Below are 25,842 nucleotides of genomic sequence, written 5' to 3'. Positions count from 1 at the left end.
TGAGTTAAGATTCCAGGTGCCCTAAGTTATGCCTGGTTGATAATGATAGTAAGTGGTGACACTGGCATTTGAACTTGGCAGACTCTGTAGTTTGAACTAATGTAGCTTAGCAGTGGCATGCTTGCCTAGATTCATACAAGCCTCTGGGTTCAGTCCTCAGTACTGAAAACAACAATAGCAACAAAACTATTGTAGAGGCTAGAGAGATGGCCCAGCAGTTAAGGCCTTTTGTAGAGGACCTGGGTTCGGTTTCCAGCACCCTCATAGTGACGCACAACCATCCCTAATTCTAGTTCCAGGGAATCTTCTGAACTCCCAAGAGCACCAGCCATGCATGTGGTACACATATGTATATATAAGCAAAACGCTTATACACATATGCATTATATAACTTAAAAAGAAAAACTGTTGCTCTTGTTGTTTTTAGTTAGTTAGGTAGGCGGTTCAATATACCATCCTGATGTAGCCCAAACTAGCCTGGAATTCACCATGTAGCTTAAACTAGCCTCAAGCTTGTGATCCTCCTACGTTGGCCTCTTAAGTTCTGGGATTGTTGGCAAGCACCACCATGCCCATTTCCCATTGCTATTTACTTATTTATTTATTTGGTGGATAATATTTCACAGATTCGACTGCTCAAGTCCCCCAAACATTGAAGATAATCATATTTAATATTTAAACTATAATTACAGATTTAATATATCAAAAATTTCTCAAATCTTCAAACAGTTAACAAAGAAGAGTTATGAATGAAAGATGAACCCTAGCAAAATAAACTGAAGTTACTGACAGAGACATAGAGCTTAAACTGCTAAGGATAAGAAAAACTCTTAGGCTGCACATGGTGGCACCGCATGTAGTTAATCCTAGCACTGGTGTGACAAAGGCAAGTGGATCTCTGTGAGTTCAAGGGCAACCTGTTCTACAGAGCGAGTTCCAGGATAACCAGGCCTATTAGAGAGTCCCCGTCTCAAACAGAACAAACAAACAAAAACAAAACTCTTAAAGATAACTAGAAAAAGTAGCCTATTACCTGTAGGGGGTGGTGATTTGAATGACTGTACATTTCCCTTAGAAATCAGAAGACAGTAGCATATATTCTGAAAGAACTACCCGGCTGAGAATGGTAGCACACACTTGTCTCAGCTACGTGAGAACCTGTGGTAACAGGATCACTTGAGTCCCCAAACAACACAGCAAGACCTCTCTTAAACAAAACTTTCAAGAATTTCCTAGCCTCGAAATGTCTGTTATAAACAAGAGATATCTGGGTGTCATAGCTCACACCTGGAATCCTAGTACTTGACAGGCTAGACAGGCAGATTGCTGTGATTTTAAGGTTAACCTGGACTACTGAGTGAGACCCTCTCTCAGAAAAACCAATGTAAAAACCTGTGATCCTAGCTTTCAGGAGGCTGAGGTAGCCTCCTGAGATTGTGAGTGAGGCCAGCCAGTTCTACACAGCAGTTCAGACCTGCCAGAGTTTTATACAACAAATAATTAAACAAATAGAAGAGAAAGAAAAGAAGGGATGGGAAGCAAAGTTTTCTTAGTTAAAGAAAAACAGAATATTAATTTTCAATATCTGCTCTGAAGTTATTGTTTAAGGAAATCCTTCAGAGGGAACAGCATCAGGAATGAAAGAACAGTTAGAGTAAATTCTTTTTTTTTTAATATTTATTTATTTATTAAGTATACAGTATTCTGTCTGCGTGTATGCCTGCAGGCCAGCAGAGGGCACCAGACCTCATTACAGATGGTTGTGAGCCACCATGTGGTTGCTGGGAATTGAACTCAGGACCTTTGGAAAAGCAGGCAGTGCTCTTAACCTCTGAGCCATCTCTCCAGCCCCTAGAGTAAATTCTTAAGGAAATAAAATAGGTTATTTTTTCTATATTGAGTTCTTTAAGATATATTTGACAGTTGAAATCGATGTGTGTAGATATAGTCATATGAAAGACAGTTATAACATCAGTGGGATATGGTGCTAAGGATCATATATTCTGTTTGCAGAGGTGAAAAGTATATGTGAGTTAGGGATGCAGCTCAGTGTGGTAGAGCACATGCTTAGCAAGTACAAGCCTTTGCACCCCCTGGGTTAAATATGCATATTTATTTACTACATATACAAGTATTTAAGTGCAAATGATTCAAATATATCTAAAAGACAGAAATTGTCAGAGCAAATTCACAAAAAGATGAAGGCAAGGCATAGAAGCATGTGCCTGTTACTTTGTGGTGTGTGTGTGTGTGTGTGTTTGATCCCTGAAGCTCATGGCCAGCCAGAGGTTCAGTTTCAGTGAGAGACCCTGCTGAAAACAAAGATGATGAACTGGGAGTATGATCCTCAGGTAAAGGCACTTGCTGGTTGGAACCCGTGTAGTGGAAGGAGAGAACCAGTTTCTACAGTTTGTCCTTAGACCTCTACATGTGTACATAGGATGTGCTTATTCACACACACAAAATAAACAAGTAAATGTAAAGCAATTTTTAAAACAATTGAAGAAAGACACCCACATCAACCTCTGAGGCTCTACATGCATGCACACACATACTCATGTGTACCCACATGTACACATCAACACTAACAGGTACATACACCATGCACAGTACAACACATACATACTGTACCATACTCAAACAGAAAGAGTGAAATAAATATAGCACTAGGCAGAAATTCAATTAAAATGCAATGATACAAAGTAAGTTAAAAGTAACAGGATAGGGCTGGGATGATAGCCTAGTTGGGGAAGTACTTGCTGCACAAAGCAGGAAGATTCAAATTCGGATCTACAACACTACACAGAGGGATTCTGAGAGCTTGTGGACCAGCCAGACAGTCTAGCTGAAAAGGTGAGCTCCAAGTTCAGCTAGAGATCCTGTCTTAGAAAATGAGTTAAAGGAGCTGGAGAGATGGCTCATCCGTTAAGAGCACCGGCTGCTTATCCAGAGACCTGGATTCAATTCTCAGCACCCACATGGCAGCTCACAACTGCCTGTAACTCCACTTCCTCAGGATCTCACATCTTCACACCAAATGCACATAAAATAAAGTTAAAGTAAAAATTGTTAAAAAAAAAAAAGAAAAGAAAAGAAAATAGGTTAAAGAGTGTACTGGTTAGGTTCATGTCAACTTCATACAAGCTAGAGTTCTTTTGAAAGACGGAACTTCAACTGAGCAATGTACCCACTAGGGTAAGCACTCCCCTCCCCTGCTTTGGTTTTTCAGGACAGGGTTTTTCTGTGTAGGCTGTCCTAGAACTAGCTCTGTACACCAGGCTTGCCTCAAGCTCTGAGCTCCACCTGCCTCTGCTTCACAACTATCTGGCATGGTGCATCTCTTGATTGATGACTGATGAAGATTCCATCTCACTGTAGTCTTTGCTACCCATTGGCTAGTAGTCCTGGGTGCCATAAGACAGTAGACTGAGCACGCCGTCATGAGGAACAAGCCAGGAAGCATAGATGCACTGATGTCTATGGCTTCTGCATCAGCTCCTGTCTCCAAGTTCCTGCCTTGTTCACCTGCCCTGGCTTCCTTCATGATTGACTGTAATAGGGACAAGTAAGCTGAAATAAATCTCCTCCCTTTCCCCATGCTTTTGGGCATAGTGTTTTATCACAGCAATATAAACCCTAACTGAGACAGAGGGCAATAGAAGAGGATATAGTAAGTTCCAGTTCAGCCAGAGTTATACACCCTGTTTTAAAAAAGGCATGGGGAAAGCCATGGAAGCTGGGCGTGGTGACGGTGAGAAAGCCTATAATTCAGCACAGCAGGACCAGAATTCAAGGGCAGTTTGTCTGCTTAGTGAGTCCCAGGCTTGCCTGGGCTGTGTTAGAACTTGATTCAACAACACCACCAACAACAAAGTAAAACGATACACCATGTATGTAAATACTGATCAATAGAAAGTTAGAGTAGATGTGTTAATATCAAGACTGTTTTCTAAGCAAGGAGGTTACAGGATAAAAAGGGATGTTACATAATGACAGTGGTTCACAAAGAAGACATAGGAGTCTAAGTGTGTCAGTCTCTAATGACAGAGCTTCATCATACATGAAGGCTAAAACAAGTCAGTATTTATAAGAAACTTGGAGTCTCTCAGTAATAAAAGTAGAAACTAGGAAAACAAGAATATAGAAGAATTGAGGACTCACCGTCAGCCAGCTTCATCTAAATTGACATCTATAGAGCTGAATACACATTTTAAAAAAAACATAAAAGGCAGGGTATCAGTCTCATTCTGTGGACTTGGCTAGTCTGGAATTTACTAGTAGACCAGGCTGTCCTTGAACTCAGAGATTAGCCTGCCACCATCCCACCTGGGTGCGTACTCTTCAAATACACCTGGGGCATTCACCAAGATTGTGAGTGATAAAATGTTCCACCACAAGTTTAAGTTAGACTGCACTGTTTTGCTGTTTTGTGGAAACATAATTATATAAAGTGTACAGCTTGATGAATACACACATACACACCATCCCTGGTAATCACCTAGATTGGATAAAGAACATGTATATGGGGGCCAAAAAGAGCATCAATCATCTTCCTCTGTCTCTCTTTGCTTTGTTGCCTTGAAACAGAGTCTTTTACTGAACCAGAAACTGGCCATGTTGCATAGGCTAGCTGACCATTGAGGTCCCAGGATCCATCTATCTCAGCACTTCAGGGCTGGGGTTATAGTCATATACACACATTCCTGTCTTTTTTTTTTTTTTTAACTTGGGTGCTAGGGAGTTGAACTCAGATCCCCAAGCTTAAGCATTCTTAATCACTGAGTCATCTCCTCAATCCCTTGAAATAGCATCTTTTTTGTTTCGTTTTTTTCAAGACAGGGTTTCTTTGTGTAGCTCTGGCTGTCTTGGAATTTGCTGTGTAGACCAGGCTGGCCTCGAACTCAGAGATCTGCCTGTCTTTGCCTCCTGAGTGCTAGGATTAAAGGCATGCACCAACACTGTCCAGCCAAATGGCATCTTTTAAAATGAAGTTATGTCCTAAAGAAGGAAGCAGACCTTTAATGTGGTAAATATAGCTAGTATGTGCTTTTGTGAGTAGTATCTTTGGAATTCCACCACCAGCTCCCCATCCCCAGGTGGTGGGAGGGGGCAGATGGAAACACAAGAATTTCTTCTTTCTTATTGTCCAAAAGTATGATGATGATGGACTAGAGTTTCCAACTGTCTGATTTGAAGCTAAATACATGATGTCTCTTTGCTTAGTCTTCAGCTTGTAATTTCTTGGCCTCTCCTTCAGGTTCCTCTATGGTTTGATACCCAAGGGGGGTTCCTAGCTTTCAGTTTCACAATGTCTCCATGCTTATTCTCCCAGCAAATTGAGTCAGCAGCTATCTTTGGAGTCAGTATTCTCTCTCATGCCAGGTCCTCGATTGTGTAAAACACACTGTGGGCAGTCTCTGCCTTTGTGGAGCTACAAGTCTAAAGAAAAGACCAGAAAAATAAGAGAAGTAAGCTAAGTAAAATATCAAGCAAATGAAGCAGAACAAACCGGTCAAGGGGCTAACGGTGTCAAGAGGTGTGGTAGCAATTAGCAGGAAGTCCAAGGAACATCCAGCTGAGAACATGACACTTAACAAACATTTCATGAGCATGCCCAACACAGTATGTTGATCCTCCTGTAGTGGTCCATTCTAGCAGGAGGATTGTAAAGCCCCTGAGCCTGGTCATGTCCATTCTGTTTTTCAGTCCAAAGAGTCAGGGTTCAGAAAGTGATGAATGTTTCATTCAGTTCAATCTGGTATAGTTTCTAAAGTGATGCAGAAATTTGTCTCTCCATGCAGCTAAAGGTGTGTTTGTTTAATGTCTTCCTTTGCCATTCCCTATGAAAGTAACTCCTGGATCTGGTGATTAGAGGCCTATGATGTCTGCTAATTGATGTGTTGGTATCATTGTAACATGGAGGCCCTCACGTGTCCTTACCATGGGTTGTTCCAATTCATTTATGGCTAGGTGTAGTGATATTTCATTTGTATTTTAATAAATAAAGCTTGCCTGAAGTTCAGAGAGTGAAACAGCAGCACTGATCAGTCTTACAGACCAGGCAGTGGTGACACACACCTCTAATCCCAGTAGCCACACTAGTTTGCTATAGAAATCAAGGTGGTGCACACCTTTAATTCCAGCCCTACAGAAGAATATAAGACAGGAGAAGACAGCTCACATACACAGTCTCATTCTGAGATTCCTGGAGGCACAATCGCCATTTTAGACTGAGGTAGAAGTAAGAGTCAATGGCTGGCTGTTTTGCTTTTCTGACCTTCAGGTTGGACCCCAATTTCTGTCTCTCTTTTTTATTATTATTATTAATTGTGCTACAGCTAGGAATTTAATTTTCAAAAATTTTTGATAATGGCTCCTGTCTCCTTATTTAGGAGTCTGAGGCAGAAGATCGATCTGTTTAAAGCCATTGTGTGCTATGTAATACGTTCCAGGCCAGCCTGGGCTATCTGTCTTGGCACACCCTCATTTTGGATTTCTTGGAACTGGAATCACAGATGATTGTGAGCTGTCTTGTGGGTACTGGGTACTGATCCCAGGTTCTCCAGAAGAGTAGCCAGTGCACTATTAACCTCTAACATCTTAAAGTCTTTCCATTCCAACCACATAATAGTTCTTCATTCCCCTAGTTCAGTTTAATTCCAAATTTATGTCTGTGTGTGCATGTGAGGACTTTTGTTGTTGTTATTTTTCTTTTTCAGAGAGGATCTTGTATGCATTCACTGTATAGTCAAGGATATCTTTTAACTCCTGGTCTTTCTTCCTGTGCCCCCCAAGTGCTGGGATTACAGATGTATGTTACCATACTTGGTTTATGTAGTGGGGGGGGGGAGGTCAAACCCAGGACTTTATGTGTGCCAAGCAAGTACTCTACCAAATTGAGCCATGTTCTTGGCACCCCCACACATTTGTTTTTCATGGAAATTAACAAACTGATTTTAAAGTGTAGATGAAATTGTAACAAGTAAAATAGCCAGTATAGTAGTTCAAAAGAACGAGATGTGAGACAATGAGCTCATTGGAAACAAATTACAAAACTTCAGTAGCTAAGGCAGTGTGGCATTAGTACAAACAAGGCACAGAGCCAAGGGGAGACAGCCACAGTGTATTTGGACACTGGAGCCATTGTAGCTGTGTATAGGCTGAGGATCACTTGTCTAAACTATTTGAGACCACTGTTGGTTCCACTTTTTGAGTTTGAATTGGGCTGGAGCTGGGACTGGGCAAGCTGTACTGCAGGATGTTTTCTGATAAATGGCCTCCAGCATTGAATATGGACATAGAAGGAAAATGAGTTTGGATCCTGCTTCACTTCACATGGTGATTTTGTCAGCATTTTAAGTATTGGGGTTGTGTGCTGGCAATCTAGGTGTCCCCCTTCCTGAGTCATTTGCCTCATCCTGTTGTTTAGGCTCTCTGAGCTTCAGGCCTGTGCTTCCCCTTCAGCCAGTATCACTCCTTACTTCATTGTGAGTTAAGGAAGTTGCCAGAGGAGGCAGCAAGGTTGTGTGAGAACTCTTAACAGTTGCTCTTTGTTAGTGAAGAAGGAAAAAGGCAAATTTTATGAAACTCTATCTTATTTGGCCTTCTTAACTATGTCAGAATATTTTGCACATACCAGGTATTTGATATGCTAGCAGGTTCTGCTGAAGTTTAAGCTTTGGCTCACCACAAGATGCTCATAATGAAAGCTTTGTCAGACTTCATGGTTCCCATGAGCCAGCTCACAAAGAGCGCTTTCTCCTGATGTGGTTTTGTCCACATATAAAGGAAAAGCAGCCTGCCAAGGTGCCTGAGAAGGTGGGTGGAGCCAGCCTGATGCTTTGGTGTAGGCCCAGAAAGCCAGTCCAGGCACCTTTCAAATCAAATCTTCCTTAACAGCTTTGTTTCCTTTTGAGACAGTCTCACTTTATTGTTCAGGCTGGCCTTGAACTCATGGCAGTCCTCTTGGCTCAATCTCCTGAGTACTGGGAGTTGCCAATTTGCATCTTCCCAGTCTTCACATTTTTTATTACTAGATTTCTGTTTCAGGAGGTTTTATTGCTAGTCAGAAGACAGCAATATGTGGTATAGGAAGTTGAGAATAAGGGAGGCAGGAGATTTAACACACAATAGATTAGATCACAGAAGGCCAGAGTTATCTGAAAGAAACAGCAAGGTGACTTGATGGGTAAGGACCTGTGACCTGAGTTCAATCTGGAGGACCCACATAGAGGAAGAAGAAAACCTATTCCTGCAAGTTATCCTCTCACCTGTACCCAGCGTACACAGCGTGTGTGCACAGATACACATCCCAAATAAGCAAGGACTGCTTTTATACTAGAAAAGAGAATGACAGAAGGAAGGGACTGTCTGCTGTGTCCACAGAGGGACAGCTCTATTCAAGGTCTGTGCTTCAAGCAGCTCTCATGGTGGAACCCTTGTGGTCTGTGAGCGTGATGTTTGATCAGAAATTGTTCCCTTCTTGCCAAGTATTCCACAGAACTTGTTGATAGACTGTGGGGGTAGAATACGTAGGTCACTCCTCTGGGCATTCTTTGCATAGCCATTCATTTATTATAAAATAACAAGGTGGCTTTTTTACTTAATCTTTAATCTCTCAAATATCGTCATTAGTCAGTCTCCTTGGCTGATGAACAGCAGACACCAAAAAGATGAAGGTTAGGGCCAGACCTTCATGTGCTAAATCACCAATAGGAATGATCCACTCCAGTGCTCAAGGGGGCATATACTTTAGGAAAAGCTATAATTAAAAACAAGGGAAGACTTAATCCCATTTTGAAAGCAGGGTTTTGGTGAGATGGATATGTAGTCAGAGAGAGGTACATCAGAGCTACGGAGATGCTGATGACAATGTCTTCCCAATGTGTCGTATATGCAAGATCACATTTCATATTCACACATGAAAACAGAATTTTAACTGAGTGTGGTGGTACACTCTGTAATCCCAACACTTGTGATACAGCCAGGGCTACACAGAGAAACCCTATCTCGAAAAGAATGAGACCAGCCTGGGTAACATAGGGTCAGTAACAGCCAAGAAGAATATCATATCAAAGCATTTTGTGTTGTTTGACTGACTGTCATCCAGAGCAGCAACATTACCTATATGTCTTTCTGTACCTGTCAGGCCTGACCATATTCTCCTATGACCTCCCTCTCATACTCGATCTATTTGATAGAAAAGTATGAGAATCCAGACTTCTCTACAGATGGGTTTATTTGCCTCTGCAAGTGAGATTACAACACAGGCTCTCTTCAGATTAATTGTCTGGCTGTAGCATCTTTAAAGTGAGAGAAAAACTCAGTGCTTGATGCTGAATGGAGCAGATTATTATTGTTACTGCTTGTAATTGGATGTTTCCTGCTCCTACTGCCCGGTCCAAATAACTGATTCAGAGGCTTAATATAAATTATAAATGCTCAGCCAATAGTTTAGGCTTATTACTAACTAACTCTTATATTTAAATAAACCCATATTGATATTTATGCTTTGCTACAAGGTTTGTGGCTTGTTATCTCACTTTTCTTTTTTTTTTAATATTTATTTATTTATTTATTATGCATACAATATTCTGTCTGTGTGCATGCCTGCAGGCCAGAAGAGGGCAGCAGACCTCTTTACAGATGGTTGTGAGCCACCATGTGGTTTCTGGGAATTGAACTCAGGACCTTTGGAAGAACAGGCAATGCTCTTAACCACTGAGCCATCTCTCCAGCCCCCTATCTCACTTTTCTTAAGATTGATTTATTCATTGTTTTTGTTTTTGTTTTGTTTTGTTTTGGTTTTTGGTTTTTTGAGACAGGGTTTCTCTGTGACTTTGGAGCCTGTCCTGGAACTAGCTCTGTAGACCAGGCTGGTCTCGAACTCACAGAGATCCGCCTGCCTCTGCCTCCCAAGTGCTGGGATTAAAGGCGTGCGCCACCATCGCCCGGCTGATTGATTTATTCATTATGTATACAGTGTTCTGAAGGTTAGAAGAGGGCACCAGGTCTTCCTACAGATGGTTGTGAGCCACCATGTGGTTGCTGGGAATTGAACTCAGGACCTCTGAAACCGTAGGCAGTGCTCTTAACTGCTGAGCCATCTCTCCAGCCCCATTATCTCACTTTTTACATGTCCTGCTTGCTGGCTGCCTGGCATCTTCTTTAACTCCCCTGACTCTGCTCTCCTTCCTCCCATCATTCTGTTTGGCTTTTCCGCCTAACTTCTTGCAACTGGCCTGATAGCTTTTTATTAACCAATGAACATAGTCCACAGCAGCTCCTCCTCTTCTCCCTTATACCAGGGCCTTGTGCATGTACTTTACTACTGAGCACCATCCTTTCATTCATTCATTCATTCATTCCAGTCAGTGCCTGGGAGAAGACATACCCCTTTGGAGTTCATTTGCCAGCCGAGTGATCTGGCGTACTCTTAGGGTGAGATCCTGGGAGTTACAGCTCTTGCAGAGGTTGTACATCCCAGCTTCTCTCTGTGTCTCACTTGGAGTCTATTCTCCTCAGCTCTCCTTAGCTGAGATCTCAAGGCTCTGGGTGGCAGCTAGCAGCTGGGAAGGCAGTCCCAGGGCATTTGTGGCTTCAGCGCTGCTTTCTGCCTGCTTTGGCTGCATTGTCTTTATTTTTGGTGCTGCAGATTTTCCTTACTTTTGTGAAAATGCAGCAGTACATTTCAAAGGGCTCTTTTCTTTTCTGTCTTAGTATCTCCAGGTGTGCTTGCTTGTACTGTGTGAGGTTGAAGCCTCGTAGTCTGTTTCTGTCTAAACCATGGTTGAGTGCTGGTAGTCTGATTCTTGGGGTAATTTTGAAAGACCCTCAGAGAGGACTGAGGAGACCCCTAAACCCAAGGGACAGTCCAAGACCACTGGCTGCAACAGCAAGAGGTTTTTTTTTTTTTTTTTTTTTTTTTTATTGAGAAGTGCACAGGTACCTGTGGGTGTCAGAGTCTATTTGAAAGACTTGTGGCCCTCAGGCTGGGCAGGGGGTCTTTTATATGGAAACGGGTGGCAGAAGCAGGCATACAGAAGCAGATGCATGGTTACAGGGATCCCATTGGTCAGTTCGAATGAGGCGATGGGTTCACTTGGGGACAAGTTCCTCGGGGACATGAAGGTCTGATAATAGCTGACTTGGCTCTATCTAGGGCACATGTAGTTTTTCCCAGAACTTTTCATTCCCCTCCTAGGCCTGATGTCTGACCACAGATATCCTGTTTGGCAGCCTAGGAATACCGACTTTACCTTGAACTTATACTTGTTTGTGTGAAAGCCTTGCAAAATGGCGTTGCAGCAGCTAAGCTGGGGTCTTTCAATTTGGTTCTTAGAAACTATGACATTTATTAATGTTCAATTAATATTAAATCAAGCTTAGCAATAGGCTTATTAGAAAACACATGTATACATACTGCAGTGGAGACTGAATGATTATTTTTATTTTGAAACTATTCAGAAAAATTATAAACTGTTCTAAGTTTGTGCTATGGCAAACACGATCTCTAACAAGCTACTTAGCTTCCCTGTGTACTGTGGTTTTTCTACTTAAATATTCTTAGGGAAAATGTTCTTTCAGTAAGAATTTGTATATCCAAAACGTATTATGTCACCTTCTACCTTAGAAGCAGTGTCAGTGAATTTTTCTGGTGTCACCAGATAATAGAATTCCTTTTATCCTCTTTCCTCTTCACACCCCTAACAGACTATCTATCAGCAAGATCTTTGACTTTACTCAGAGAAGGCCCAGAGCCCAGAGCCTAGCAGATTCTAGAGACAGTCATACTTGCTTGTGGACCCTGACTTGATTCTGACTGCCTTTGACAAGTCATGCAGCTTCTTGGAGCTCAGCCCCTCATTATAACACAAAGACAGCGATAGCATCTCCCTTCATGGTTGACTGTAGATTCAGCAATGCAGGTACAGTGCTTAGCAAGGTACCTATCACAGTCAATAAAAAAGGTTGGCACATGCCTTTAAACCCATTACTCAGGAGACAGAGACAGATGGAGCTCTGCGAGTTTGAGGCCAGCCTGGTCTACATAGTGAGTATGAGTTCCAGGCTACCCAGAACTATGTAGAGAGACACTGCCTTAAAAAAGAAGTTGCTAGGGGGCTGGAGAGATGGCTCAGAGGTTAAGAGCATTGCCTGCTCTTCTAAAGGTCCTGAGTTCAATTCCCAGCAACCACATGGTGGCTCATAACCATCTGTAATGGGGTCTAGTGCCCTCTTCTGGCCTGAAGGCATACACACAGACAGACTATTGTATACATAATAAATAAATATTAAAAAAAAAAAAAGGAGTTGCTACACTGTTGTGTTGTTATCACCATTCCCAAAGATAATGATGGAGTTTGTCAGCATTGTGGCTCTACTGCCTGGGGAACCCATTTCATTAACTGTGCTTTGCTCGACTTGACACTTGCTAATTTGCTAACTTTGTTTCTTTTGCTGGGGAAGGGGACTTGAGACGGGGTTTCATTCTGTAGACCAGGCTGGCCTTATACTCACAGGGATCCGCCTGCCTCTGCCTCTCAGAGTGCTGGGATTAAAGGCATGCACCACCACCACCCAGCAACTCTTGCTAACTTTGGCCTGAACTACTGCAGCAGACTTAAGCTGGTCTTCCTGTGTAGCCCCACTCCCTTGTTCCGCCTGCCTGCTTCTAATCATGCTTAAGACAGACCTGACTGATAACACTAGCAAGATCAAGCATCTTCAAAGGCTCCCTCTGTTCCCTATTGCTTAAGATCTGGATTTGTTAACCTGCATCACCATCTGGCATTGGATTTATTTATAGCCCATGAAAATATCCTGAAGGCTGTAAAGAACAAAATGAAAATGAGCTGTCGGGTACCACCCCCAGCTGCTGTAGGCAGCTTTTTCATGTGCATGTCTCATAGCTCATCTATTAAGAGAACCAGGACTATAACCTACTTTGGTAAACCATAGCTTCACTTGGTCCCTAGAATTTGGAGGGTTTTCTCACATATTTGGCAGGATAACTACTGTAAAAATTACTACATCAGAAATTAAGGGGTTTGCCAAAAGGGAAAACAGTCGTGTGATTTTTGTGAATAAATAATTTCAAAATAAAAGGTAATTTCACAAAGGATTTGAAGCTTGAATATTTGTTTGCTGTGCCATGGATTTAATAAGCTCACCTGAAGATTGAGTCAGTGTTAGTTAATAATATATTGATCTAAGAACTAAACATGCCAGAAATCAGTTAGAAATTCTTTTCAGGTATATTGTTTAATAACTGGGCAATCCTGGGAAAGATAGGACAAGCATCATCTCTTAGTGACTCTGTGCTTGTCCACGCAGACATCTAGTTGGTCTTGGCTCTGAAGTAGGCTCTGGAGTGGACTCTTCTGACTTCAGACTCCCCGCCCTCCCCCCTCTCTTTGAGACAGGGTCTCTCCTAGCCTTGACTGTCCTGTAACTTGCAGGACTAGGCTGGCCTTGAACTCACAGAGATCCACCTGCCTCTGCCTTCTGAGTGCTGAGATTAAAGGTGTGTGCCACCACCACCTGGCCAGACCTTTCTTTTTATGTTTATTTATATTGTTTGGGAAATAACCTCTTGTGAGAACTCCTTCATCACGTTCTCTTTCCCTTGGGTTTTTGAGACAGTCCTGATTATTCTGGAACTCACTCTGTAGACCAGGCTGGCCTCCAGTTTACAGAAATCCCCTCTTTTTGCCTTCAAATGCTGGAATTAAAATCTTGTACTACTACTTCTGATTCTCTCTCAATAAGGGCTCAGTTTATTCATGATTAATCAGCATTTCTATCATTAGAAATGGCGTCTTTAAATTTTTGTTATTTTGGAGATTAAAAATTTTAAATGGAAAATGTGATTTCTGGGAAAATAGTGGATGGTAGGAAACCACTAGGCATTGCTCCCTTTTTTTAGCTTGAAGTTGTTTGTGTAGAATCTTTCTAATTGATTTGAAACTCAAGTCTGTTAGCTTGTGACTTCTAGACAGCTTGATGGTAAAATGTGGTAGATTTGGTCAATTTTAGTTTTTAACATAATAGCAGATACCTATGTTTCATCCCTTGCCCTGTGGAGCAGTTATGTTCTTGGAACACCTTGTGTTTCAGGATCCAGAGTACTGTTGTACCTGTATCACAAGACCCTCAAACAAGACCACCATAGAGCTAGTATCTGATGCAAACACACATACATACCCTAACCCTAACCCTAACCCACATACATAAAATTTAAAAGTAAAATAAATTTTAAGAAAAAAATAGTGGGGGCTGGAGGGATGGCTCAGTGGTTAAGAGCATTGCCTGCTCTTCCAAAGGTCCTGAGTTCAATTCCCGGCAACCACATGGTGGCTCACAACCATCTGTAATGAGGTCTGGTGCCCTCTTCTGGCCTGCAGACATACACACAGACAGAATATTGTACATAATAAATAAATAAATATTAAAAAAAAAGAAAAAAATAGTGGGGCTGGAGAGATGGCTCAGTGGTTAAGAGCACTGGCTGTTCTTGTAGAGGACCTGGGTTCAATTCCCAGCACCTGCATGGCGGTTTATGTCTGTCTGCTTCCAAATCCATGGGATCTCATATGAATTCCTCACACCAACCCACATCAAATAAACTTAAAAAAAATAAAATTTCCATTAAAAAAAGAAAAAATAGTACACCTCTGTTATTAGTAGGGGCATCAAATTGGTAAACATTTGAATTACAGTAAGGTGGCTCAGTGAGTAAAGGCACTTGTTGCCACACCTGATGACTTAAGTGCAGTCTGGAACCCACATGGTGGAAGAAAAGACCCAACTCTAACAGATTGTCCTCTAACCTACACATGCTGTGTCACATCCTCCTTTACACACAAAATAAATAAATGTTAGTAATTTAATATTTAAGCCAGGCGGTGGTGGCACACACCTTTAATCCCAGCACTTGGGAGGCAGAGACAGGTGGATCTTTGTGAGTTCGAGGCCAGCCTGGTCTACAGAGAGAGTTCTAGGACAGGCTCCAAAAATGAAGAGAAACCATGTCCCAAAATAACCAAAAAAAAAATTTTTTTTAATTAGGTAGAGGGAATATAGCTTATTGGTGGAAATTTTACCTAACATGCCCAAGAACATTGTTTCAATACTTAATACTGAAAACACAAAGCAAAAAAGGTCAATTTTTGGCACAACTAATAACATAAATCACTGTAAAAAATACATAAAAGAGCAGGAGAGATTGCTTAGAGAGTAGTAACACTAATGTCTCTTACAGAAGACCTGAGTTCTGTTCCCAGAACCTATATGGGACTATTCACAAGCAGCTGCAGCTTCAGCTCCAAGGAGATCTGACATCTTTGTCCTCCATGGGCACTGTATTCATAAGTGCATGCACATGTGTGTACAAACATACATAATTAAAATAATAAAAATAAATCTTAAAAAAACTCACACTAACTTTACTTTGATAACAAAGCCTGACAGAGATACCAGGTAAAACCATAAATCATCATAAATAAAGATAAAAGCACCATCCTTTGTGAACAAATTACAGATATGCTCAACAAAATGCTAGCAAACTAAAATCAGCAGGCTCAGCAGATATATAACTAAATTATTTATCATGATCAAAGTGAAACTGATGAATGTAAGGATAGTACAGTATATGAAGATCACTGTAAGGACTGGGATGTAACTCAGTTGGTAGGGTTCTTACCTAACATGTATGAATTCTGGGTTTGATCCCTGGCACTGCATCAAACCAAGCAAAGTGGCATATTCCTGTAATCCTTCCACTTGGAGGTAGAAGTAGGAGGATCAAGAAGTTCAAAGGTGCTAGGTGGTGGTGCATGCCTTTAGTCCCAACACTCAGGGAGGCAGAGGCAGGCAGATCTTTATGAATTTGAGGCCATCCCAGTCTACAAATCAAGCTCCAGAACAGCCTGTGCTGTTATACAGAGAAACTGTGTCTCAAAAAAGCCATAAATAAATAAATAAATAAATAAATAAATGTTTCTGGGTGGTGGTGGTGCACACCTGTAATTCCAGTTCCAGCAGAGGCAGAGGCAGGTGGAACCCTCTGAGTTCAAGGCCAGCCTGGTCTAGAGAGCAAGTTCCAGGGTAGTCAGGGTTACACAGAGAAACCGTATTTCAAAAAACTTAAATAAATATAAAGACATGAAAAAAAAACAGAAATTGAAAGTCATCCTCAAGTTTGAAGCCACCCCTGACTCCATGTGACTGTCTCAGAAAATTACAAATGAAGTAATTCGTGTTGAGGAATTATAGACATGCACTGTCACAGTTGTCTCAAAAGCACGGGTTCAAGAGATATTTGTATATTCTTCATAGCATTAGTTACATTATCTAAAGTGGGAAACAGTTTAAGTCTTCATTAAAACATGAGTGGATAGCTGGGTGTGGAGGCAGAGGCAGGTGGATCTTGAGACCAGTGTGGTCTACATAGTGAATTCCAAGTCAGCCAGGGAAAGTGAAACCACATAGTGAGACCCTGCCTGGAAAAAAGAAAGAGGCAGATAAGATAATGGAATACCTGTGGCTTGAAAATGCAAGAAGGATATGGGGGGGGGGGGGAAGGGCATGTGTGAAAATGCTATGAGGAAACCATTGGCTTTATGTGCTAACTTAAAAAAAATGATTAATTAAAAAAGAACAAGAGTGGATAAAGCCAGGCATGGTGGCAAATGAGCAATAATCCCACCATGTTAGAAGCTGAATGGGGAGGATGGGCAGTTTGTTCAAGGTCGTCTTAGGTAGTATAGAAAGACCCAGTCTCAAAAACAAAAACATGCAGGACGATGAGGAAAAAAGATTAATGAACAAGCAAACTGTATGGCTGTATAAAGAGATGATGTAGTGTGGAGCTGTGGGCTGCGTTCCTGCTGCCCAGCTCCCGGCCGCCTGGCTAGCTTATGCCCCCAAATAACAACACACAAACTGTATTCATATAAACACTGCCTGGCCCATTAGCTCTAGCCTCTTACTGGCTAACTCTCGTGTCTTGACTAACCCATTTCTAATAATGTGTATAGCACCACGAGGTGGTGGCTTACCAAGAAGATTCTAGCGTATGTCCATCTTGGGCCGGAGCTTCATCGCGTCTGCCCCAGAGAGGAGAGGCATGGTGTCTGCCTCACTTCCTCCCAGCATTCTGTTCTGTCTACTCCACCCACCTATGTTCTGACCTATCAGGCCAAGCAGTTTCTTTATTAATTAACCAATGACCTTCCCACATCAAGATGAAATGAAGGAAATTCTAATGATTGCCTTAACATGCTTCATAGACTTTATAGACATTGTGTTAGGTAACATTGCAGTCAGAAAAAGACAATAGGGTCATTAGAATCATGGAGGTCTAAGTAAAATGAAGTTGCCATCAATTGGATGGGGAGGTGTTCAGTGGGAGAATGGGGCTTATTGGTTTTGTGTGGTGATATTTTATTTGTGCTCTAACAAATAAAGCTTGCCTAAAGATCAGAGGGCAGAGCTACTCATTAGTTAACCATAGACGTCTGGAGGTCTGTACAGACAGACAGGAAGTGATATGGCTGGGCAAAGAGAGAAATATAAGGTGGGAAGAGACAGGAGCCTGGCCCATTTTTGGTTGAGAAGTTAGCAAGGTAAGCGTTGGCTGTGGCTTGCTCCTTTGTCTCTCTGATTGTTCAGCATTTACCCCAATATCTAGCTTTGGGTTTTTATTATTAAAGACCAATTAGAACACGTGCAACAATTGACACCCAACTTAGGGCATGAATTCACATAAAAGCACATGCCAGAGCTGTACTGGGGGCTCCCGCCATAGTCACCACTCTGCTGGCTCAGCTCCCCCGCCTCAAGCTTCTGAGCGAGTTTGGGACGTTCCTGTTGCAACCTCCCTACAAGTCTTCAGCTGCCACCCAAACGTCAAACACCACTGGACTTACCCTTCCTAGATCAGTTGACTGCCTTCAGGCAGCTCCTGCCACACATGCTTCTTCTGTACAATCCCATGTGTGTTTCTCAGACAGCCGTCTCACTCTCCCTTGTGTCCTCTTGCCCTAGACCCCCCTCCTCAGGCTGCCACTCTCAGCTCACAGCTACATGCTAGCAGCTGCAGCTGTCCTCAGTCAGACTGTGCACTGCCTGTATTCTCTGCTCAGATGTGCTACATCTCACATTTCACCGACAGCAGCAGCACATTTGTGAATCAATTGGTGTTGGTGGAGGCTGCTTGTTTGTTTCCCTACTGACCTGGCTCAAAATAATCACTCAGAAACTATATTATTTGCAATACTGTTTGGCCAATATTTTGAGTGTATTGCTAGGTAGCTCTTACATCTAGAATGAACCCATTTCCATTATTTTATATTTTACCAAGAAGCTTGTGGCCTACCAGCAAGGTTCTGACTGGTGGCTTGCATCTTTCTCCTCTGGCAGCTCCATGACTTCTCCCTGGTTCTGCCTTCTTTCTCCCAACATTCATTTTAGTTTTCCCCCCGCCTAGCTCTATTCTACCTTTTCACAGGCCAAAGCAGCTTCTTTATTCATTGGCCAATAAAAGCAACACATATACAGAAGGACTACCCATACCAAACTGGGAATTTTTTTTAATATTTATTTATTCATTCATTATGTATACAGTGTTCTGCCTGCGTGCGTGCCTGCCGACCGGAAGAGGGCACCAGATCTCATTATAGATGGTTGTGAACTACCATGTAGTTGCTGGGAATTGAACTCAGGACCTCTGGAAGAACAGCCAGTGCTTTTAACCTCTGAGCCATCTCTCCAGCCCCCCTAATTGGAAATTTTTTTTTTTGATTTTTCGAGACAGGGTTTCTCCGTAGCTTTTGGTTCCTGTCCTGGAACTAGCTCTTGTAGACCAGGCTGGCCTCGAACTCATAGAGATCCGCCTGCCTCTGCCTCCCGAGTGCTGGGATTAAAGGCGTGCGCCACCACCACCCGGCTAGTTGGAAATTCTTAAAGGGGAAATTTTGTTTTTTAAAAGAAGTTCTTTCCCATGTTAAAAAATAAGAAACAAGGGGGAGGGAAATGAGAGGTGGTGGCAGGGAAGAGACAGAAATCTTTGATAAATAAATAAATAAATAAATGAAAAAAATAAAAAAGAGAAACATTATTATAATGGAGGGAGTTAGGTCTCTGTGTGATTGCACAATGGATGCGTTAAAATTGGAACAATTAAATGAAGGGATTATCAATTTTACCAGGATTGACATGTTAAGTATAATTTTGATAATTTTTATTGTTGGTTTGATACTCCTTCGTATATCCTTTTATAAGGTTGTTGATAAGAGTGCCAAGATACAGGTCTTAGAAAACTTATTAAAACAGATCATAAATATATTTAGACCCAGACAGAGTAATTTAAAGGGGAACCAATCTCAGCATTGAACTTTAAGGTTAGAGAGGAACAGCCTAAAGCTTTCAAACAGGCAACTTTAATTTATCCAGTAATCTTACAGGAACAACTGCCAAATGATAGATATCCCCAAGGCTGTGCAAGAGCTGAGTGGACTCCTAGGGAAGTTTTGTTTTTTTTTTGTTTTTTGGTTTTTTTTTTGGTTTTTCGAGACAGGGTTTCTCTGTGGCTTTGGAGCCTGTCCTGGAACTAGCTCTGTAGACCAGGCTGGTCTCGAACTCACAGAGAAATATTATATTTCAGGAGATTCAAGGAAGTGATAATCTCATATGGAACGCATTCACCTTTTGTAAAGCAGATGTTAAACTCGTCAACTTGTAATAAAATTATTACTCAAGACTGGAGAGATTTGGTTACAGCAGTCTTGGAGCCTGGATTTCATTTATAGTGGGGGACCTGGTGGAAAGATGAGGCTTCGACTATTGAACAATGACGTAGGGCTAGAGGAATGAAAATCTCCCAAGACCAACTTCTTGGAGAGACAGATTATGCTAACGTATATACAAAGGCAGTCTCTATATGATGACCACACGTTGGGTACAGAAGCTTTGAATGGTTGGGGCAGAATTGGAAAAGTAGGAAAGAAAATTGCGTCATTTACTAGCATTATACAGATCCCAGAAGAAACTTTCACAGGTTTCTTACAAAGACTGACTTCGGCAGTAAATAGAATGATAGACAGCAAGTTCAGAAGCTAGACAAATAAGAATTGAATCTCTGGCTTTTGAAAATAATTATGCACAATGCAAAGGGATAATTAGGCTGTTACAGACAAAACCAGAGAGATAGAATCAGTATTGAATCTCATGACCATGATGATGCTTGGATAGGAAAGGTGATTTCCAGAGGTTTGAAAAAAAATAGAAATGTCAAATGTTATAATTGTGGCAAAAAAGGTCACCTTAAAAGGGATTATAGACAGAGTGTTCCTAGAAACAATGTTTTTTCTTTTTCTTTTAGATTTATTTATTTATTTTCTTTACAGTGTTCTGTCTGCATGTATGCCTGCAAGCCAGAAGGGGGCACCAGATTTCATTACAGATGGTTGTGAGCCACCATGTGGTTGCTGGGAATTGAACTCAGGACCTCTGAAAGAACAATCAGTGCTCTTTTTTTAGAGCTGGCTTTGGAGTTGGAGTATGGCTCTCTCCTTCTAGAAATCCAAGCATTCTTGTTGAAGTAAAATCCCAAATTTCTGTCTCATGACAGAAGAGCCACCTGATATGAAAGAGGAGAAAAGCCAAAATTTTGGAACTATTCTATTGCACTAATCTCTTAATCCTTTAGTTTTATTTTGACTCTTTAAAGCTTTTCTTAAGGTATAACTATTATCTCAGAATTTTCAATATATATATATTTTTTAAAATTTTTGTTATGATATTAATGGTTTTATAGAGTACTAATTAATTCTAGAAAAAGGCCTCCTCTAGTTTCCTGTACATGATTTTGGGTTTGAGTCTCTATTGGGTAACTAGAAATTAAATTTTTGTACTCTGGATGTATGTACATAATGAACTATGATCCTTTAACCTCTTTGAGATCTGCTGCATATCTCATTTAAAATATTTAAGTTTTCTGCAGTTCGCCAATATCATACCTAATAGCGACTTTTGAAGTTTCCAAAAGGAGCATGAGGCCCCACAATGATGATTCCATCAGTCCTAGGCAAACACCACTAAGCTGAAAACACCACCTAAGGATTGGCTTTGGACTACAAACTGCTCAGGACAATTTCTATGTGGCTAGTGATCTAACCTAACAGACTACTCTACCCAGGACTTGAGACAAGCCCTACACTTTCCCATTACACAGAGACTTGATAACCAATGATAGAGCTTCCTCTCCCAGGACTTGGCAATTAACCCAGATTTTTCTTTTTAGGATCCCCTAAAGATACCATTGCCCCCAGACAGTGGAAGTAAATTTGATAACATGACACCCACATTCTCAAGGGCTGGGAATGGGTGGGTGGTTTTTGGTCTTTCATTTGGTTATGGAATTTGTTATTGTTTAGGGGGATTGGTTAAAAGTTGTTATTGGTAATGGTCAGGAAAAATGCTAAACAAAGGGGTTTAGATCCAGGGTTCTTGTTTTGAAAAGAAAAACAGGGGATATAGATATGATAGGATGGATAGGTAGATGATTGAGTCTACTCTGAAAAGAAAAAGGAGGAGATATAGAAATATCATAAAAAGGTAGATTATTGAATCTACTTTTAAACCAAAAACAACTATTAGTTTTAAATATTTTGCATTGATATGAATTTTTGTAATTGATATAAATTTAAGATTATTTTTGTTAGAACATACTGTATGTACGTTTTTAATCTTTTTTTTTACATTTTTAATCTTTTTCAAGGTATTGTAACTATATAACTCACTTAGCAATATATTAGAAATTTCTAGTCCTTGAAAGTTAACATTATCAACTAATTAGGGTATAAAGAAATGCAAGTTAGTAGTTAGTCATTACAATCAAACTTGTATCATATTAGGTATGTTTTCAAAATAAAACAGAGATATATTTTAGATAGACAGGTTGTCTTCAAACACTTCAGAGATCTGCAGATTATGGCATTTAAGATGTTTTAATAACATGTTTCTTTTTTATATATGACAATGAGACATGTCTATGCCTCACAGCACCAGTCTACTTCAGAGAGGATGATGGGCATCAAAGAAACTCCATATGGAGTTTACTTTCTTTGTGGCAAAAGTAAGCCATTGGGCAAGAAAGTGCTCTTGCCTTGACTGCTGACAGTGTACTCTCCAAATTGGACAAGCAGGGCACAAAAGAAAGTGATTGCCAAACTTTGCCAAGACAAGCCCTTAACTATATTCTGCTTAACAAAAAAGTCTGTCAGATATGCTAGGCCTGTAGGCTGAGGATGGATGCTCCAATGTTGCAGAGGAACCTTGGGTGACTATCCAGGCAGCCAGCTGTTTTTGTCATTTCTCATGTTTTTTTTGGAGAGAAACTATTACCTGCTTACTCTGGTAATATTATTTTCTTCTCAGGTCAGATGGATTTGAAGACTTTAAAGTTATAGTTTTCTTTTTTTACTGGATTCAGAACTAAATTCACTAAAGAGGTGTAAAGTGTGTAAAGGTTGAGAAACATTAAAAGATAGTTTGGGTATTGCAAGTTAGAACAGAAAGTGAATTAGGTACAACCTTTTGAACTCATCAAGATAGGATAGATATGGAGTATTTTCTATGAATTTATCATTTGCTAATGGACTAGACTTATTATACTTATTGCCTATATATTGTATATAGTTATTTTACTTATTGTATATAGTTTTTCTTATATTAGTTATAAGCTTTTTTATTTTAGGCAAAAAAGGGGACAAATGCTTGCCTGAAGATCAGCAGGCGGAGCTAGCCACTAGTTAACCGTAGAGGTCTGGAGGTCTGTACAGACAGACAGGAAGTGATATGGCTGGGCAGAAAAAGGAATATAAGGTGGGAGGAGGCAGGAATTCAGCCCTTTTTCAACTAAGGAGTTAGCAAAATAAGAGTTGGCTGTTTCTTGCTCCTTTGTCTCTTACCTTTCTGCATTTACTCCCATAATCTGGCTCTGGGTTTTTATTATTAAGACCAAATAGAACTCTTGCAACAGTTTTGTGGGTTTTGTTGTTGTTTGCATGCTTGTTTTGGTTTTTCATAGCCCTGCATAGCCCTGACCGCCCTAGAACTCTCTCCTTATTCCAGCTTGGCCTTGAACTCGGAGATCTGCTGGCCTCTTACCTCCCTAGTGCTGGAATTAAAAGCGTGCTCCACCACCACCTAGTGGGGCTTATTATTTGGTAGGTGTAAAGTTCCCACTTCACAACATGAAAATAATTCTGGAAATGGATGATGACTATGCATTATGGATATACTGTACCAAAATGTATGCAAAATCATAATTTGGGCTTCTATTAATAGTAACAGTAATAACAGTAAGGCAGAGATCCTAGACTCATTTGTTTTCTGACTTGTACACATTTCCAGCCCGGAATTTATATGCTGCAGCCCAGGGATCTAGTTTCATGTTTCCGGCTTTACATCTAGTTTTCTTTTTTTCATCTAAGTGCCTCTGGTGATTTGTTTTTGGCATGTCCTCCTTCAGGGAAAGACTGAGTCTATCACTGTGGTGAAGCTGCTGAGCTGCTTTGATGACCTTGTGGCAGCAGGCACTGCCTCTGGGAGGGTTGCTGTTTTCCAGCTCGTGTCTTCCTTGCCGGGGAGGAACAAGCAGGTGAGTGCTCAGGTTCTAGCACTGCTTCCCTTCTTGGCAGGGTCCTCATGCATCTTTAAGATGAGAAATCCTCAGAGCTGGGTGTGGTGGGCACACCTTTGATCCTTGCACTCCCAAAGCTGAGACAGGTGGGTCCCACCTGGTCTACATAGTCAGAAAGGTGTGGTGATACTTACCTGCTTAGAAATCACGTGATTCAACATGACATTGTGCTGCTTATAACTAGGTGATGTCTTTGTCCCTGTGTGGGGTATTGATCATAAAGCACAGATCAGTGCTCTTCTTTTTACTTATTTCCTTGTGTGCTCTTTGTGAGGCTTTTTAAAAAATTGTATTTGTGTGTGTATGTGTGTGTGTGTGCGCGCACACACATACACAATGTACTACAGTTCATGTATAGAGGTCATAGAACATCTTGGAGGAGTCAGTTCTCTTTTTCTACCACATGAGTTCCAGAAATCAAACTCACATCCCCAGGCTTGGCCACAGTTACTGTTATCCAATGAGCCATCTTGTTGGCCCATCTCAGTTTAGTAGACATAGGGAACCTTGTGAACAGTTCTATGTGGAAAACCAGCTCCTCCTAGAGGAGGAGTGACATTCCCATAACTGCAGTCACTCACCTCTCCTTTCCTGTGCTCTGTTGTCACCTATAGCTTCGGAGATTTGATGTCACTGGTGTTCACAAAACCAGCATTACAGCTCTGGCTTGGAGCCCCAATGGGATGAAGCTGTTCTCCGGAGATGACAAGGGGAAGATCGTCTACTCCTCTCTCGATCTAGACCAGGTGAGGTGATTTTCAGAGATCTGTAGCATATTGCCGTCTTGCTTCCTTTCCAGCGGCTCGTGCTCTCCACCACTGTGCCTTACACTGCCAAGTGTCACTTACAGAGTTTTCTCTTGGACATCGGCAGCGTTTTATAAACTTCTACAGTGACTAATGAGGTGGCCTGCAAAACCAACAGTAAAAATTGTACGTACTTGAGTCAGACGTGATGCTCTGTAATTTCAGCACCTGAGAGCTGAAGTAGGAGGGTCTTCTTGAGGTTAAGGCCAGCTTGGGCTGCATAGGAAATACCAAGCCAGCTAGAGTTGAATAGTAAAAGTTTGTCCAAATGAATAAAGGAACAAGTTGTACAAGTTTCTAGTCATGTCTGTGGACTGAGGGTAGTGATCCAGTGAACAGAGAACTTACCTCCAGCCAACACAGAAGACCTGTGGGAGAGGTGGTAGGAGGAAAGACTTGACAGTAGCATCATGTTCTACCTCCATCACATGTCACTTTAGATGCCCCATCATAGCACCTGGGCTGTCTATCATTTAAACTTTTTTTTTCACTTTTATTTATTTTATGTGTGGGGCTTGTGACCTTACACACTTTCCACAGTGTTTGTGTGGAGGTCAAAGCACAACTTGCAGCCGTCATCTCTCCTTCCACCGTATGGGTCCTAGGGATCAAACTCAGGTCATCAGACTAGACAGCAAAGCACCTTTACCCACTGGGCCATCTTGGCAGCTTCTCAGTATGTTCTTATTTCCAGGATTCAATCCAGGGGCACAAGCACAAACCTAGCAGACTCATTTCAAATAGGTTCTGCTCCAAAGCCTGTGGCTTTCCTTCTGCAGGTCAGGCTTTATGATGCCCATTTTTTGTTTGGCCATGTGCCTGCCAGATGGACTAAACATTTGATGGACTACCCGTTTTTCCTCTTCATTCCCTGTGTTAGATTCTAAGAACTTAGTGGAATTTGTTTATTTGGTTTTTGTTATGTTTTGAGATACCCACTATGCCTAGCAGAACTGGCTGTTTTATTAGCCCTCTAATTTAAGACAAATTCTCCCTAGTAGTAGTTTCTAAGCTTTCTGGCCTCAGACCTTTTGTGCTCTTAGAAAGATAACCCCAAAAGTTTTTGTTTTGTATGGATTATATCTATAAAATATACCCTATTGGAAATTAAAGCTCAGGCTGGGCGATGGTGGTGCATGCCTTTAATCCTAGTACCCAGGAGGTAGAGGCAAGCAGATATTCTGTGAGTTTGAGGCCAGCCTAGTATACAGAGCTAGTTCCAGGACAGCCAGGGCTATGCAGAGAAATCTTGCTTGAAAAAAACCCAAACCAAAACAAACAAAAAATTACATGGAATTTCCTTTCTCTTCCCTTCCCTTCCCTTCCCTT

The 25,842-nt window shown here is 41.3% G+C and overlaps 1 protein-coding gene across 3 annotated transcripts in view; it reads left to right on the top strand.

The window, feature by feature from the left end:
• Positions 1 to 25,842, top strand: part of Tecpr2 (tectonin beta-propeller repeat containing 2) — a 104,822-nt gene that overhangs the window by 13,737 nt on the left and 65,243 nt on the right. For all 3 annotated transcript variants that reach the window (XM_041633164.1, XM_041633162.1, XM_041633163.1), the window contains exons 3-4: positions 23,537 to 23,665; positions 24,322 to 24,453. In XM_041633164.1, the coding sequence (XP_041489098.1) occupies positions 23,537 to 23,665; positions 24,322 to 24,453 (261 nt within the window). The remainder of the gene's footprint in view (positions 1 to 23,536; positions 23,666 to 24,321; positions 24,454 to 25,842) is intronic.

Source organism: Microtus oregoni, unplaced genomic scaffold (assembly GCF_018167655.1).
Source record: "Microtus oregoni isolate MIOR12 unplaced genomic scaffold, Mior012 000043F_ref0000047, whole genome shotgun sequence".
Classification (NCBI taxonomy): domain Eukaryota; kingdom Metazoa; phylum Chordata; class Mammalia; order Rodentia; family Cricetidae; genus Microtus; species Microtus oregoni.
This window is presented reverse-complemented; position numbering and strand designations above follow the sequence as displayed.